Raw genomic sequence first — 14524 nt, 5'->3', positions numbered from 1 at the left:
GGGGCAGTCTACCTTCGAGCCATACCCATGATCCTAATTTTTTTTTTTTGACAGAGTCTCACTACTTGCTGAGGCAGTACTTGAAAATGTGATCCTCCTATCTCAGCTTCCCAAGTACTAGGATTACAGGAATGTGCCGTCATGCCTGGCTTATTTATTTATTTATTTATTTAGGTGGTACTGGGGTTCCTGGAAACCCTTCTACCCCTGGGATACACTCTCAGACCTATTTTATATTTTTTATTTGGAAACAGGGTCTCTTAAGCCAGTGAAACTGGCTTCGAACCTGTCCAATTCTCCTGTCCTCGTCTCCCAAGCATGGGGATTACAAGTGTGCGCCACCAAGCCCGGCCTGGCTTATTTTTTATTGTTTGAAAAAGGGTCTCACTAAGTTGTGGTGGCGCTCCCTAAATTGCTAAGGCTGGCTGAGAACCTTCGATCCTTCCATCTTAACCTTCCAAGTACTGGGATTATAAGCATGCACCACCACACCTGGCTTCATGTCTACTATTGAAGCCCAGTTTTACTAGGCTTTACAGACACATCGATAAACAGGAATTAAATTTCCGGAGCTTCAAGTAAACACATTCATCATTCCACAAGGAATTCTTAGACATTTGAGTAATTTTATTATCTGGAAAAGGATAGAAAGACACGTAACAACAAAATAAGATTCCCAGAGTTGAGAAGGTTAAAAACATCTTCATCAAGAAACAATTGTACTAGAACAACTGGACATCCATATGAAAAAAATGATTCTAGATACAGACATATGCCCTTCACAAGAATGAACTGAAAATGGATAAGAGACCAAAATGTGAAACACAAAATTATAAAATTTTAGAAGATAACAGAAAATCTGGATGACCATGTGTTTGACAATGACTTTTAAGTATAACACCAAAGATATGATCCATGAAAGAAGTGATAAACTGGACTTCATTCAAATTTTAAAATGTTTTCTCTGTGAAAGGTACTATGAAGAGAATGAAAGATAAATCACATACTAGAACAAAGTAGTTGTAAAAGACACATCTGATAAAAAAGACTGATATTCAAAATATACAACAAACTCTTAAGATTCAACAATGAGGAAACCCAAATAAAAAATGAGCCAAAGATCTTAACAGACACCTCACCAAAGAAGATATATATCCAGATAGTATATAAGCATATGAAAGATACGCCACATCAGATATCACCAGGGAAATGCAAATTAAAACAGCACAACCACCACCACACACCAATTAGAATGACCAAAACTCAGAACACACAGCCAGGCGTGGTGGCACACGCTTGTAATCCCAGCATTCGGGAGGCTGAGACTGGAGGATTGCGATTCGTGGACAGCCTCAGCAACTTAGAGAGGCCCTCTGCAACTCAGTGAGACCCTGTTTCAAAATAAAGAATGAAAAATAGGACATGGGTTGTAGCTCAGAGGTCGAATGCTCCTGGGTTCCATCCTTAGGCCTGCAAAAACAAAAAACAAACAAACAAAAAAACCGTCAAAATACAGACACCACCAAATGCTGGTGAGGATGGGGAGCAATAGGAACTCTCAGGTATTGCAGGTGGGAATGCAAAATGGTAGAACAATACTGGGAGAAAATATGGCTGTTTCTTACAAACAAAAAGTCTTACCATATTTTGCAGCAGTCCTGCTCTATGGTATTTATGCAAAGAAGCTGAAAACTCATGTCAGTAAAAAACCTGCATACAGAGGTCCATAGTGGTTTTATTCATATAATAAAATTTGAAAACAGTGGTATCTCTTAGTAGTTGAATGGATAAATAAACTGATGTATGCATACAGTAACATTACTCAGTACTAAAAGAAATGAGCTTTAAATTCAGAGATAAATGCCCCTGGATTCAATGTTGAGTACCATACACACACACACACACACACACACACACACACACACACACACACAGAAAAAAATGTGCTATAAAGACATGAGAGAGCCAGGCGTGGTGGTTTACGCTTGTAATCCCAGCATTTGGGAGGCTGAGGCAGGAGGATCACGGTTCGCGGGCAGCCTCAGCTACTTATTGAGGCCTTCTGCAACTCAGTGAGACCCTGTTTCAAAATAAAGAATAAAAAATAGGGCTGGGGATGTAGCTTGGAGGTAGAATGCCCCTGGGTTCCATCCCCAGACCTGCAAAAAAAAAAAAAAAAAAAGAAAAGACATGAAAGAACCTTAAATGTGTATTACTATGTGAAGGACCTTATGATTCTGATTATATGACATTTTTGTAAAAGGTAAAACTGGAGACAGTAAAAAGATTAGTAATTTCCAGTGTTAGGGAAGAGGGAAGAATGAGAAAGAAGAGCATAGATGACTTTTTCTTTGCACTGAAAGTTGAACCTAGGGGTATTCTATACTTCTGAATATATATAATATATGTGTGTGTATATATATTTATGTATACATATGGCTGGGGGTGTAACTTGGAGGTAGAATGCTCTTGAGTTCAATCTACAGTACTACAAAAAAAAGAATTATATTTTGTGTGTTTTCAGACCTGCCTTTTTATATTATAGTCTTCTACTTTTCTCATATTTTTATTGTGTATTTTATTTCTTTAATAATTTAGAAATAATTTTATAATATCTTTGATATTAATCTGTTATTTCTGACTTTTGGAAGGTACAAGTCTTTCTGTTTGCAGTGTTTGCCTGAAGACTTCTTCATTGTAAATCTTTCTTTTTTGATGTGGTTCATAAATTTTAAATTGTATGCCCCTTTTCAGTGGATATTGTAGTTTTCTGGCGAAATTGTGTTGTGGGATTCTTTCTATGGAGTTCCATATTTGATTGTTTTGAGCCTCAAAGGTTTTGCTGATCAGTCAGCCCCTGGTTGCTTCATTAATTTATTATCTTAGGATATGCAAACCATTCAGGGAATGTATATTAGGCCTTCATACCTTTTTGTGCTGCAAGTTATGATTTTTCAGTTTCTCATGGGATTTTTGTTTTGACCCACAGATCCGGGCAAAAAACAACTTCTTTCTGCTGGTGAACTGTTTTTCTAGTCCTCCTTTCTCAGAATGAGTAGTTCTTTTGGAGTCTTTATTTTTAATCCCACAGTGTTCCAGATCTTTTGGCTCCATGTCCATAAAGGTATACTATAATAGCTATTCACTGGTAGAGCCCATGTGAAGTTTAGTGGTTCCTAGATTTCCAACACATCAACTTGCATACTTTGACTTTGGGTTTCCTTTCTTGTTTATGGCATATGAAAATTTATATTCCCTTATTTTGAACTTAAGCTGTATATTAAACTTTTAATTGATGTATTTTTCAAACATTTTATATTAGTTTATTTCCACAGTACTTTTTTGTTTTGTTTTCTGTTTTTGTGGTCCTGAGGATTGAACCCAGGGGCATTATACCTCTGAGCAACACTCCTTTCCCTATTTTTTTATTTTTTATTTTGAAACAGGGTCTCTTACAGACGGCCTCATTAAGTAGTTGAGGTTGACCACAAACCGGGATCCTCCTGTCTTAGCCTCCCAAATACTGGGATTACAAGTTTGTACCACCATACCCGGCCTCCAAAGTACTTTTTAAATTACTTCTTTTGCTGGGCGTGGTGGCATGTGCTTGTAATCCCCGCGCTTGGGAGGCGGAGACAGGAGGATTGCGCAGGTTCGAAGCCAGCTGTGCTGGCTTAAGAGACCCTGTTTTCAAATAAAAAAAAAATATAAAAAAATAGGTCTGGGAGTGTAGTCCGGCAGTAGAAGGACTTCCAGGAACCCCAGTACCACCAAAAAAAAAAAAAAAAAAAACAAAACAAAACAAAAAAAAGAAACAACAACAACAACGAAAAACTTCTTTTCCTTTTGAAACTATAATAAGTTTATAGAGAAGTTGCAAATATAATACATTTTTCAAAAATAAGTTTATAATACATAAACTTATTTTTTCTGAACAATTTGAGAATAAATTGATAACTAATGCTCTATCACCTCATTACTGTAGTACATCTTTCTTATAATCAGGAAATTCTCATATAAAGCTGTAATATAAGAATCAAAGTCAGGAAGTTAATATTGTTACATAATTATAATGTCCAGGACCCATTGGGTTTCACCAGTTGTATTAATAAAGTATTTTATAGCAAAAGGATCCAGTTTAGAATCCATGTTCCATTTGGTTGTTATAGCTCTTTAATCTTTTCCAGTTTGGCAAAGTTCCCCAGTCTTTGTTTTTTGTGACATTGATGCTCTTGAAGATTGTTCCTTAGTTTCTGATTGTATAACATTTGCTTCTGATTAGATTCAGTTTATGTATCTCCGACAGGACTATCACAGAAGTAATGCTCTGTTCTTATTATTGAATTATATCAGTGGTTTTGGCTCATGCTTTCAATTTGTTTCATTATTGATGCTCTTCTCTTTGGTAAAGTAGTATCTGACAAGTTTCACAAATCTACAATTGTCCTGTCTCATCTTCTCAAATATTGGGATTATAAGAGTGCTCCACCATGCCCAGCTCATTATTTATTTTGATGCTCAAATTATTCTTGGTTTGTCCAGCAAGACTCAATTTAAGATGATTTCTGCATATTTTTATATGTCTTCATTATTATTTTAGAATTTTCCTGCTTTTAAATTAATATGAAATATGCCAACATCATCTTGTACTTGACCTGGTCTTGCCCTCAAATACACCATTTCTCTGTGTTGAACTGGTTCTTGTTGGTGAAGAAATTGTATGTAGAAGATAAGATCTGGCCACTATTTCAGCCATCACTATGGGGTGTCACTGTTTCCAGAGCTGGGAAATATGTATAAGTATTTACATACATCTGCACATTTATAGTTTTCTTTATATCAGTCTGTGCATATTGAAAAATTATGAATTCATACCATATCTAATTACAATTCCAAACTTTATACAGTAGAGAGAGAGAGAGAGTGAGTGTGTGTGTGTGTGTGTGTGTGTGTGTGTGTGTGTGTATTACTGGGGTGGAACCCAGGGGCTTCTCTATCTCTGGGCTGTACTCCCAGACCTATTTTATACTTTATTTGGAAACAGAGTCTCACCACGCCCGGCCTCTACAGTATATTTTTATACTTATGTTTATTGTCTGTTTACCACCACTCCCTTTAAGGAAGAAAGCTTTGAAGGGCAAGGATTTAGTTTTGTTCATTGCTGGATTCTAAGAACCTAAGAAAATATCTAACATATAGTAGGTGCTGTAAATGTGTGTTGAATGAAAAAGAGAATGTATTGCTTTTATTATAAGGAAGTTACTATAAGTAAAATTTTAAATAAAAATGTGCATACGTTAAATGCCGAATTTATAGCAAGAAATTTTTTATATCACAGGTATTTAGTAAAGAATTTTAAAACGACATTTCTTTTATTTTTCAAGGTTTCTAATTATTCTTTACAGAAGAAAGTGAGTGAAATGGTAAGGAAATTACAAAATATATATTTTCCCCACCTGGATTAGTACATAAGACACATAATAATTTTGTGAATATAAGTGTGACATTTATAATAAAAAACAGGAATAGTTTGAACTGAATATTTCTATCCTCTTTAAAGGCTTGACTTATAATTTAAAGTACAGTATAGCTTAAATGAATCATTTGCAAATTTATTTGCAGATCACATAGTACTTATGCATTTTAAAATAAATTCTAAAACCAATATTATTTTAATGATATTTATAGATATTTATAGAAACATTATTTATTATAGACTGAAAACATTGAAATCCATGAAGTAGCATGTAGGATATATAATTCATCATTTAATGTCCTATACTTAGGATATGGTACTCATTATTTATTGTTCAACAAGTATTTACCTATTATGGATTCTTCTTTCTGTGTGTATAAAAATAATATTTTGTTTTTATAGAGTAACATTTTATAGCATATGTATTATGATATTCCTCCTTTGTAGCTTAATGTATTCAGGATTTTTGTTTATATGGTTTTGATTGAACAAAATTTTTCTCTACTTAAATCTTCAGAAGGCTTCTCAGGTGGGTTTATGCAGGCTGTAAAGTAAGACAAATTAATTTTTGAATTTGGCTTATAAATTATGTATATAAGTAAGAAATGAGAGTTTACTCCTATGACATTAAATATAAAAACATTAAGAAAGTATCTTGCTTCTTGAAATTGTCTGGTATGTTAGAAAATAAAAGAGCTCATACAAAAATTGCTAAGCTTGATTGAATAAAAGATGTGAAAATTCTGTTGCTGTTCAACTGGAAAGAGTAAAATAATATTGTCAGACTATTTTAAACTATGATTTTAATTAAGAAGCTGAAAAACTAGATTCCAGTTTAGCTTAAAGTACCATGACATTTGTTCTGAAAGTCATCTTCAACGCTACAGTGGTTTTACACAAAATATAGTGAAATTGAATAATGTGCCCTTTGACCTGGGAGATAAGGGTACAAGTTAAAGATCAAAGGCAACATTAAATGTATTTCGTTTTAGTCCAGCTTAAAATTTTATTAAATACTTACAATCTTAAAAAAAGCTGTGGGGAGGCCGGGCATGGTGGCGCACGCTTGTAATACCCGCGCTTGGGAGGCGGAGACAGGAGGATCGCGCAGGTTCGAAGCCAGCCGTGCTGGCATAAGAGACCCTGTTTCAAAAATATAAAATAGGTCTGGGAGTGTAGCTCAGAGGTAGAAGGGCTTCCAGGAACCCCAGTACCCCCCCCCCCAAAAAAAAGCTGTGGGAACATGTAGCATGCCTATCTTAGTTCTTGTTCACTTCCAAGCTTTTCATTACTATGAATTACAAACTATTAACCTACTAAAATGAATATTTGAATTAGTCATAATATTTTTCTGACAGTTGAAAGCATTACATCACCTTTAATTAAAATAATTTTAAGCCAGGCATGGTGGTGCATGCTTGTAATCACAGCATTTGGGCAGCTGAGACAGGAGGATTGCGGTTGGCGGCCAGCCTCAGCTACTTAGTGAGACCCTTTGCAACAGTTCAGTGAGACCCTGTTTCAAAATAAAGAATAAAAAATAGGGCTGGGAGTATATCTTGGAGGTAGAATACCCCTGGGGTCCATCCCCAATACCGCAAAGAAAAAATTTTATATATTGATTCATATATTTAATATACCCATTTGGCTGATTATTTATGTTTTTTAAAGTAAAGATAATCTTCTAAGCATTTTTAAATATATTTATTCTACATTATAATTTGTATATTATTATTATATTATTCAAATATAACTCACATGACCTTTTCTTTACTCAAAGTTATTCAAAGCAGTGTACTATTCATTTATATTATTTTGTTTTATGGGCAAGACAAGATACAAGGTAGACACTGCAAGATAGTACCTAGGCAGGACTTTGGAGGGTAATAAAGTGAGGTGTCCTAAAATAAATTGCTTCAAAAACAGCAGCAAGAAACTTTGAACGAACTTCATGATCTCTTGTAGGTGAGCACCTAGCTACTATAAATTTTTATCTTCTGGGAATTCAATAAGCTGATTTTCATGTAGAAGTAGGGATATATCCCTAGGTAAATGAAGCCAAATAAAAATATTTATTTACTCCTGAAATTTCCTCTTGAAAAAAAATCAGTCATTACCAATAAAAAGAACTGGATGCAGCTGGACGCAGTGGTTTATGCCTATAATTCCAGAACTTGGGAGGCTGAGGCAGGAGGATTTCAAGATTGAGGTCAGCTTGAACAACACAGGGAGACACTATCTTAAAATAAATTTAAAAATGGCTGGGAATATAGCTCTTGGCTCAGTTCCCAGTACCCCTTTAGCATACACAAAGAACACAGCAGAACACGTTAAAGAGAAACTTTAGAACATTAAGTTAGCCATCTTTGTGATTTGGTCATTGAGAGAAATCTTTCTTGTTGTGTTCAATGATTCGATGATATGTTGTGGTGCTGAATTTAGAGGTGACTGAGTTGTGTAACTGTGTTAGCTATAGCTGCTTAATTAAACAGGTAAAAACCTACCAAGCCATGTTTTAGTCATATTTTCTTTTTCTTTTTGTATATCACTTTCTTTCAAAGAAAAGACTTTTACAATTTCTTTTTCTTTATTAAATTATAGCAGAGTTTCAATTTTGAAGGTTTTGAGATGATTGAGAATAACAATATAATTTTCTTTCAGAGTGTAATGTTTTTATACTGAAGACTTGTCTGAAAAGATCTTCAGGATTATAAATGTTATGTATATTTGTATACATACGTGTTAACAGTGTAACTTTAGATTTTGTAAGCAGTATATGCCTCATATTTGTGGCTAAAAAGATAATGCTATTTTAAGAAAGATGCCATTGGTTTTTTGTTGTTGTTGTTGTTTTTGGTGGTACTGGGGTTCCTGGAAGCCCTTCTACCTCCGGGCTACACTCCCAGACCTAATTTATATCTTTTATTTGGAAACAGGGTCTCTTAAGCCAGCAAGGCTGACTTCAAACCAGTGGGATCCTCCGATGATCCTCCTGTCTCTGCCTCCCAAGTGCAGATTATAAGCCACCACGCCCAGCTATTCCATTGTTTTTTTTGTTTTGTTTTGTTTTCGTTTTTTTGATGGTACTGGGGTTCCTGTGAAACAGGGTCTCTTAAGCCAGCAAGGCTGGCTCCGAACCAGCACACAGATTCAATTTTTAAAAACCAATGGCATTGCTGGGCGTGGTGGCGCACGTTTGTAATCCCCGCGCTTGGTAGGCAGAGACAGGAGGATCGTGCAGGTTCGAAGCCAGCCGCGTGCGCTGGCTTAGGAGACCCTGTTTATAAATAAAAATGTAAAAATAGGTCTGGGAGTATAGCCCGGAGGTAGAAGGGCTTCCAGGAACCCCAGTACCACCAAAAAATAAAATAAAAATTGAATCTTATAACTGCAATTTAGGTTGGGGCCAAAGAATTACATCACCTTTCACTAAAATAATTGATATGTACATTTAACCTTTTATGCCCACTTTGACAGAATATTTATATATATAATATATATTTTTTTAAATAAAAAGGCAGCCGGGCGTGGTGGTACAGAGTTGTAATCCCAGCATTTGGGGGACTGAGACAGGAGGAGTGTGGTTCGCGGACAGCCTCAGCTACTAGTGAGGCCCTTTGCAACTCAGCAATACCCTGTTTAAAAATAAAGAATAAAAAATTGGACTGGGAGTGTAGCTAGGAGATAGAATGCGCCAGGGTTCCATCCCCAGTACCGAAAAAAAAAAAAAAAAAAAAAAAGAAAGAAAAGAAAAAGGAAAAGAAAAGATTAAAAGTGCTAGGTGCTAGGCATGGTGATGCACACTTGTAATCCCAGTACTTGAGAACCTGAGACCTAGGATCACAGATTCCCAGATTTATAGCCAGCTTCAGCAAAAATAAAGAATAAAATAGGGCTAGGGGTATAGCGCAGATGAATCATCAATACCATAAACAAACAAACAAACAAACAAACAAAATGGTATGCAAGCCAGGCGTAGAGGTATACACTTGTAAACCCAGTACTTGGGAGACTGAGACAGGAGGACTTCAGGTTCACAGCCAGCCTCAGCTACTTATTGAGACGCTCTGCAGCTTAGTAAAACCATGTTTCAAAATAAAGAATAAATATGGCTGAGGGTGTATCTCAGAGGTAGAATACCCCTGGGTTCAATCTCTAGTACAAAAAAAAATAATAGGGTGCAAAATTTGCCCCGGAACACTAAGACATAGAAAGAATTTAACCAGAACAGACTAGCTTTGACCACTGTATCACACTGCCTGTACTTTGGTTTTTAAGTAGTATAAAATGACTCTAGTTAACATATACAAATGGAAACTTAGTGGAGGCATTCACGGTCAGCCAGAGGATGAGCAATAACTCTGGGAATGAACAGGGACCAGAGTAATTCCAGTGTTTGTGAAGCAGGATCTAGGAACCATTAACAGAAGTCTTATATCAGTTTGCTTAGGATGACCATTGAAGTTCCTTGGTTTTGTAGGTTTTTTTTCCCCCTCAAGATTAAAGTTCCAGGAAGGTAGAAATCAATTAGTTTATCTGGGGTAATACTTTTTGTTTTAGTCAGCTTTTTGTCACTGTGACAAAAATACCTGACAAACCCAACTTAAAGGAAGAAAGGTTTATTTAGGGCTTATGATTTCAGAGGTTTCAGAAGTCAGTCCAGAGTCAACTGGCTTGAGGCAGAAGGATTTTAGGACATGGCTGAAGAGGAAAAGGCCTACTCAGCTCATGGCTTGGTTGCAGAGAGAGGTGGGAGGGGACCAGGGACAGACACAGTTCCCAAGGACACACCCTCAACAATCCACTTCCTCTAGTCTTGTTCCATCTGTGAACCTAGCTACATTACCCACACATGAGGTTTGGGTGGGGGAATTATTTTTGAAGTACTGGAGATCAAACCCAGGACATTCTACTTCTGAGCTATACCCCTATCCTTTTTTATGTTTTATTTTGAAACAGTTCTCTAAATTGTTGAGGGCCTCACTTTATTGCTGAGGTTGGCCTTGAACCTGTGATCCTCTTTGCTCAGCCTCCCAAATATTGTAATTACAGGTATGCACCATCTTCCTGGGTTTTAGAGGACATTTTAAATCCAAACCCCTATTCAAGGGTAGAGTTAGGGCCCTTTAATTTTAGTGTTATGAAATTGTAAAGGAAATATATTTTGGTCAGGTGAAATTTAACAGATTTCCACTATTGGAATTCTATAGGACAACAATAATTAATTCAGAAAACAATTATTAAGTGCCACTTGATGGGCCTACACTGGTTTTTTGTTTGTTTTATTTTATGGTGCTGGAGACTGAACACGGGGGAATTCAACCCCTGAGCTACACCCAAGCCATTTTCGTTTTTTATTTTTTAATTTTTTATTGGTGGTACTGGAGATGGAACCCTTCTACCTCCGGGCTACACTCCCAGACCTATTTTATATTTTTTATTTGGAAATAGGGTCTCTTAAGCCAGCGAGGCTGGCTTCGAACCTGCACGATCCTCCTGTCTCCGCCTCCCAAGCGTGGGGATTACAAGTGTGCACCACCACGCTCGGCTCATTTTTTATTTTGAAACAGCATCTCACTAAGTTGCCCAGGCTAGCCTAAAACCTGTGAACCTCTTGTCTCAGCTTCCCAAGTACTGGGATTGTAAGCATGAATGACCACACTCATATTACACTGTTTATTCATTTGTTTATTTGGTACTGCTTATTGTAGAAGCTGAAACAATTAAAAAATGTTGTGAAGCCAATTAATGTGTCTGCTAAATTCAAAATACAAAATGTTAAAAAGTGAGCCGGGCATGGTGGCGAACGCTTGTAATCCCCGCGCTTTGGAGGCAGAGACAGGAGGCTCACGCATGTTCAAAGCCAGCTGTGCTGGCTTAAGAGACCCTGTTTCCAAATTTAAAAAAGTATAAAATAGGTCTGGGAGTGTAGCCCGGAGGTAGAAGGGCCTCCAAGAACCCCAGTACCACACACACAAACACACACACACACACACACACACACACACAAATGTTAAAAAAGTGTTAATTGCTTGTATTAATATATTTCTTCTTAAAAGTTAAAATTATATTCCTAAGTTATTGTAAAAGTAGTTCTCTTAGCTGAAAGCTGAGAAGAAATTTATTATAAGTAGGGGCCAATTTTTACCAATTATGTTTCCAGGTTTTTTTTTTTTTTTTTTTTCGGTAGTGCTAGGGATTGAACTCAGGGACATTCTACCTCTGAGCTACAGCCCTAGCCCTGTTTTATTTTGAAACAGGGTCTCACTCAGTTGCAGAGGGCCTCATCAAGTTGCTAATGCTGGCTGCAAAGCTGTGATGATCCTGTCTCACCTCCCAAGTGGGATTACATGTGTGTGTCACCCTACCCAACTGCGTTTTCAGTTTAAGCAGATTTTCTACCAAAGTATATTACTTTCTTGTCACTGAGAGATGCTGTTCTAATTATTCCATTTTAATGCAGTCAGAAGGTTTTATATTCATTAAAATTAATCTCAGAAGCCTTACCTGAATTTTGATAGTACACATCAAAATTATGCTTACAAACTGAAAGGGCAAAAGAATCAAAACTAAGATATAGTTAGGTCCTGATTCTTCAGATGGTTTAGGGGCATTATACCTCTGAGCTACACCTCTAGCCCTATTTTTCACTCTTTATTTTGAAACAGAGTCTCACTAATTTACAGAGGGCCTCAATAAGTAGCTGAGGCTGGCTGCAAACCTGCAATCCTCCTATCTTATCCTCTGAAGTACTGGGATTACAGGTGTGTTCTATTACGCCCAGCTGTATATGTATAACTTTAAATATCACTGTTTAAAATAGGAACAAAAGGCCCAGTTACATCTTTTGGCTAAAGAAGATCATCATAAGCAACTGAATGAAGTTGAGAAATACTATGCTACAATAACAAATCAATTTGGATTGGTAAAAGAGCATCATATAAAGTTAGAACAAAATGGTAGGTGCTATTTTATTTAAAATTACCTACATATTCAATAAGAAATATATATATATATATATATATATATATATATATATATATATATATATATATATATATATTGTGGTACTGGGGTTCCTGGAAACCCTTCTACCTCCGGGCTATACTCCCAGACCTATTTTTTATGTTTTTATTTGGAAACAGGGTCTCTTAAGCCAGTGAGGATGGCTTCAAATCTGCACGATCCTCCTGTCTCTGCCTCCCAAGCGCGGGGATTACAAGCGTGCTCCACCACACTCAGTGCTCAATAATAAATATTTAAATGGATTTATTGATCATGAATAAATTGAATTTACCTGATACTAGTAATAGTAAGTGGTAGTTTCACTAATATTAAATAATAATTATATAAATTGCATTGGATTATTTTCCTATCCATATGAATGTACTTTCTTTGAAATGTACAATGAAGATAATGTTTTCCCAAATGTCTTTCCTGTTACAGTACATGAAGCAATACAATTAAACCAAATACTTTCAACTTTAAATAAAAAACAAGAATCTGAAATAAGCAGTTTAAAGAAGGTATGATTGATACAGTTTTATACTATTGATATAATTTCATAGTTTTATACTATTAAGAAATTTATAGTTTAAAATAACTAGTTTTATGGAATATTATTAGAAAACAGGTAGATTTTTATTAGAGGATAAATATGGATTTACATATTTGAGTTATGATTACAGTAAATGTAGCAAAGGAATTTATTCCAGTATGACTTGCAGCAAGTTGCTTGAATTTTTATAGTGGCATGAACAGACAGTAAGCTTTTACTGTATGTCAATTTCATTAATACCATTTATTTATTCAGTATTTTTTGAGTGGCTTCTGTGTGCCAGGTACTGTGTGGAACCTAGGATACAACTGAAGGAAACAAAACAGTTCCTACTTTATGAAGTTTACAGTCCAATAGGAGAGTTAGATGTGAAACAAATAAATGTATGAATTCAATAATTTAAAACTGTTATAAGTGATATGAAGAAAAAGGTAGGATGTGATGAAATTTTAACAGGTACCCATCAGGGTTAAGGGGTGGAGGAGGAAAGGGAGTACTGTTTCATGCAAGGAGAAAAGAATGTGCAAGAGCCTCGAGGCAGGAAGGAGTTGAGCACTTTTGAAGACGTAGGAAAAGCCTGGCATGGCTGGAACACCTTGAGTAAAGGTGCGCTGAATGCTTAGTGGTTGCCTACTGAATACCTGCAAACCTCTTTTTCCTTCCTGATCTTACCCAAATTTTTGTTTTGATGCCTTCAGCTTTAGAGCTAAGTCCTAAATTTGCAAAAGGCCATACACATACTTCTTTTCTTTGGCCACAATTATCGGCTCAGGAATGGACAAATTAACCACTGATTATAAGCTAGGAATGAGGTAACACTACTATGGCTAGTTGTCATCCTACAATCATAAAAGAATCCAAAAGGAGGAACTTAACAACAAGGAAGGCAGATTGGTGTGACAAAGATACCTATTCTTCTATAGTGTTGTTGAGCCACTGAGTTAACCAGCTCTGCATCCTTTCCTACCCCTAGACTTTTCAGTTATGTTAGTCAATAGTTCCCATTAGTGCTTAAGCCAGTTTGGGTAGGGCCTGTTAATTCTTCCATTATTTGTAACTAAAAATATCCCAACTGCTACAAAGGAAGAATTGGTGTAAGAGGAAGAAGTAGTTAAGGCTTTGTTCTTTCCATAGAGAATGACCTCTCATTTCTTCTTCCCACTCCTTTCAGTCTCATCTCACATACTATTTCAAATCATATTAGGGCCACTTCCCTACCCCTGAGAGAAGTAAGCACCTATCCTTTCTGGTACTCAATAAATGTTTTTACAGAAATGTTTAACAGTAAAATGTGACAGTAAATGTAAAAACATTTACTGAGTGCCATTTAAAATGCACTTTGTTTGCAATTAGTTATTGGTGTGCAAAATAGCTCCTATTTGAATCTCCAGGTTCACACTTAATGCCTGGAAGGGTTACCTGTATAAATTGCATTGACGGGCTCCCATATCTTTTAGCTTTCTATTGAGCTGGGTCAGTGGAGCCTGAGA

At 36.2% G+C, this 14524-nt stretch overlaps 1 protein-coding gene across 1 annotated transcript in view; it reads left to right on the top strand.

The window, feature by feature from the left end:
* CCDC73 (coiled-coil domain containing 73) overlaps positions 1–14524 on the top strand; it is a gene marked incomplete at both ends in the record, with an annotated part of 157245 nt that overhangs the window by 81532 nt on the left and 61189 nt on the right. Inside the window, 3 exons of the mRNA XM_080690577.1 lie at positions 5385–5423; positions 12300–12435; positions 12923–13002. Coding sequence (XP_080546703.1) covers positions 5385–5423; positions 12300–12435; positions 12923–13002 — 255 coding nt within the window. The remainder of the gene's footprint in view (positions 1–5384; positions 5424–12299; positions 12436–12922; positions 13003–14524) is intronic.

The sequence above is a fragment of the Muscardinus avellanarius genome (genome assembly GCF_963383645.1).
Source record: "Muscardinus avellanarius genome assembly, chromosome: 1".
Taxonomy (NCBI): domain Eukaryota; kingdom Metazoa; phylum Chordata; class Mammalia; order Rodentia; family Gliridae; genus Muscardinus; species Muscardinus avellanarius.
The sequence above is the reverse complement of the archived record's forward strand: the minus strand, read 5'-3'. Positions and strand labels throughout refer to the sequence as shown.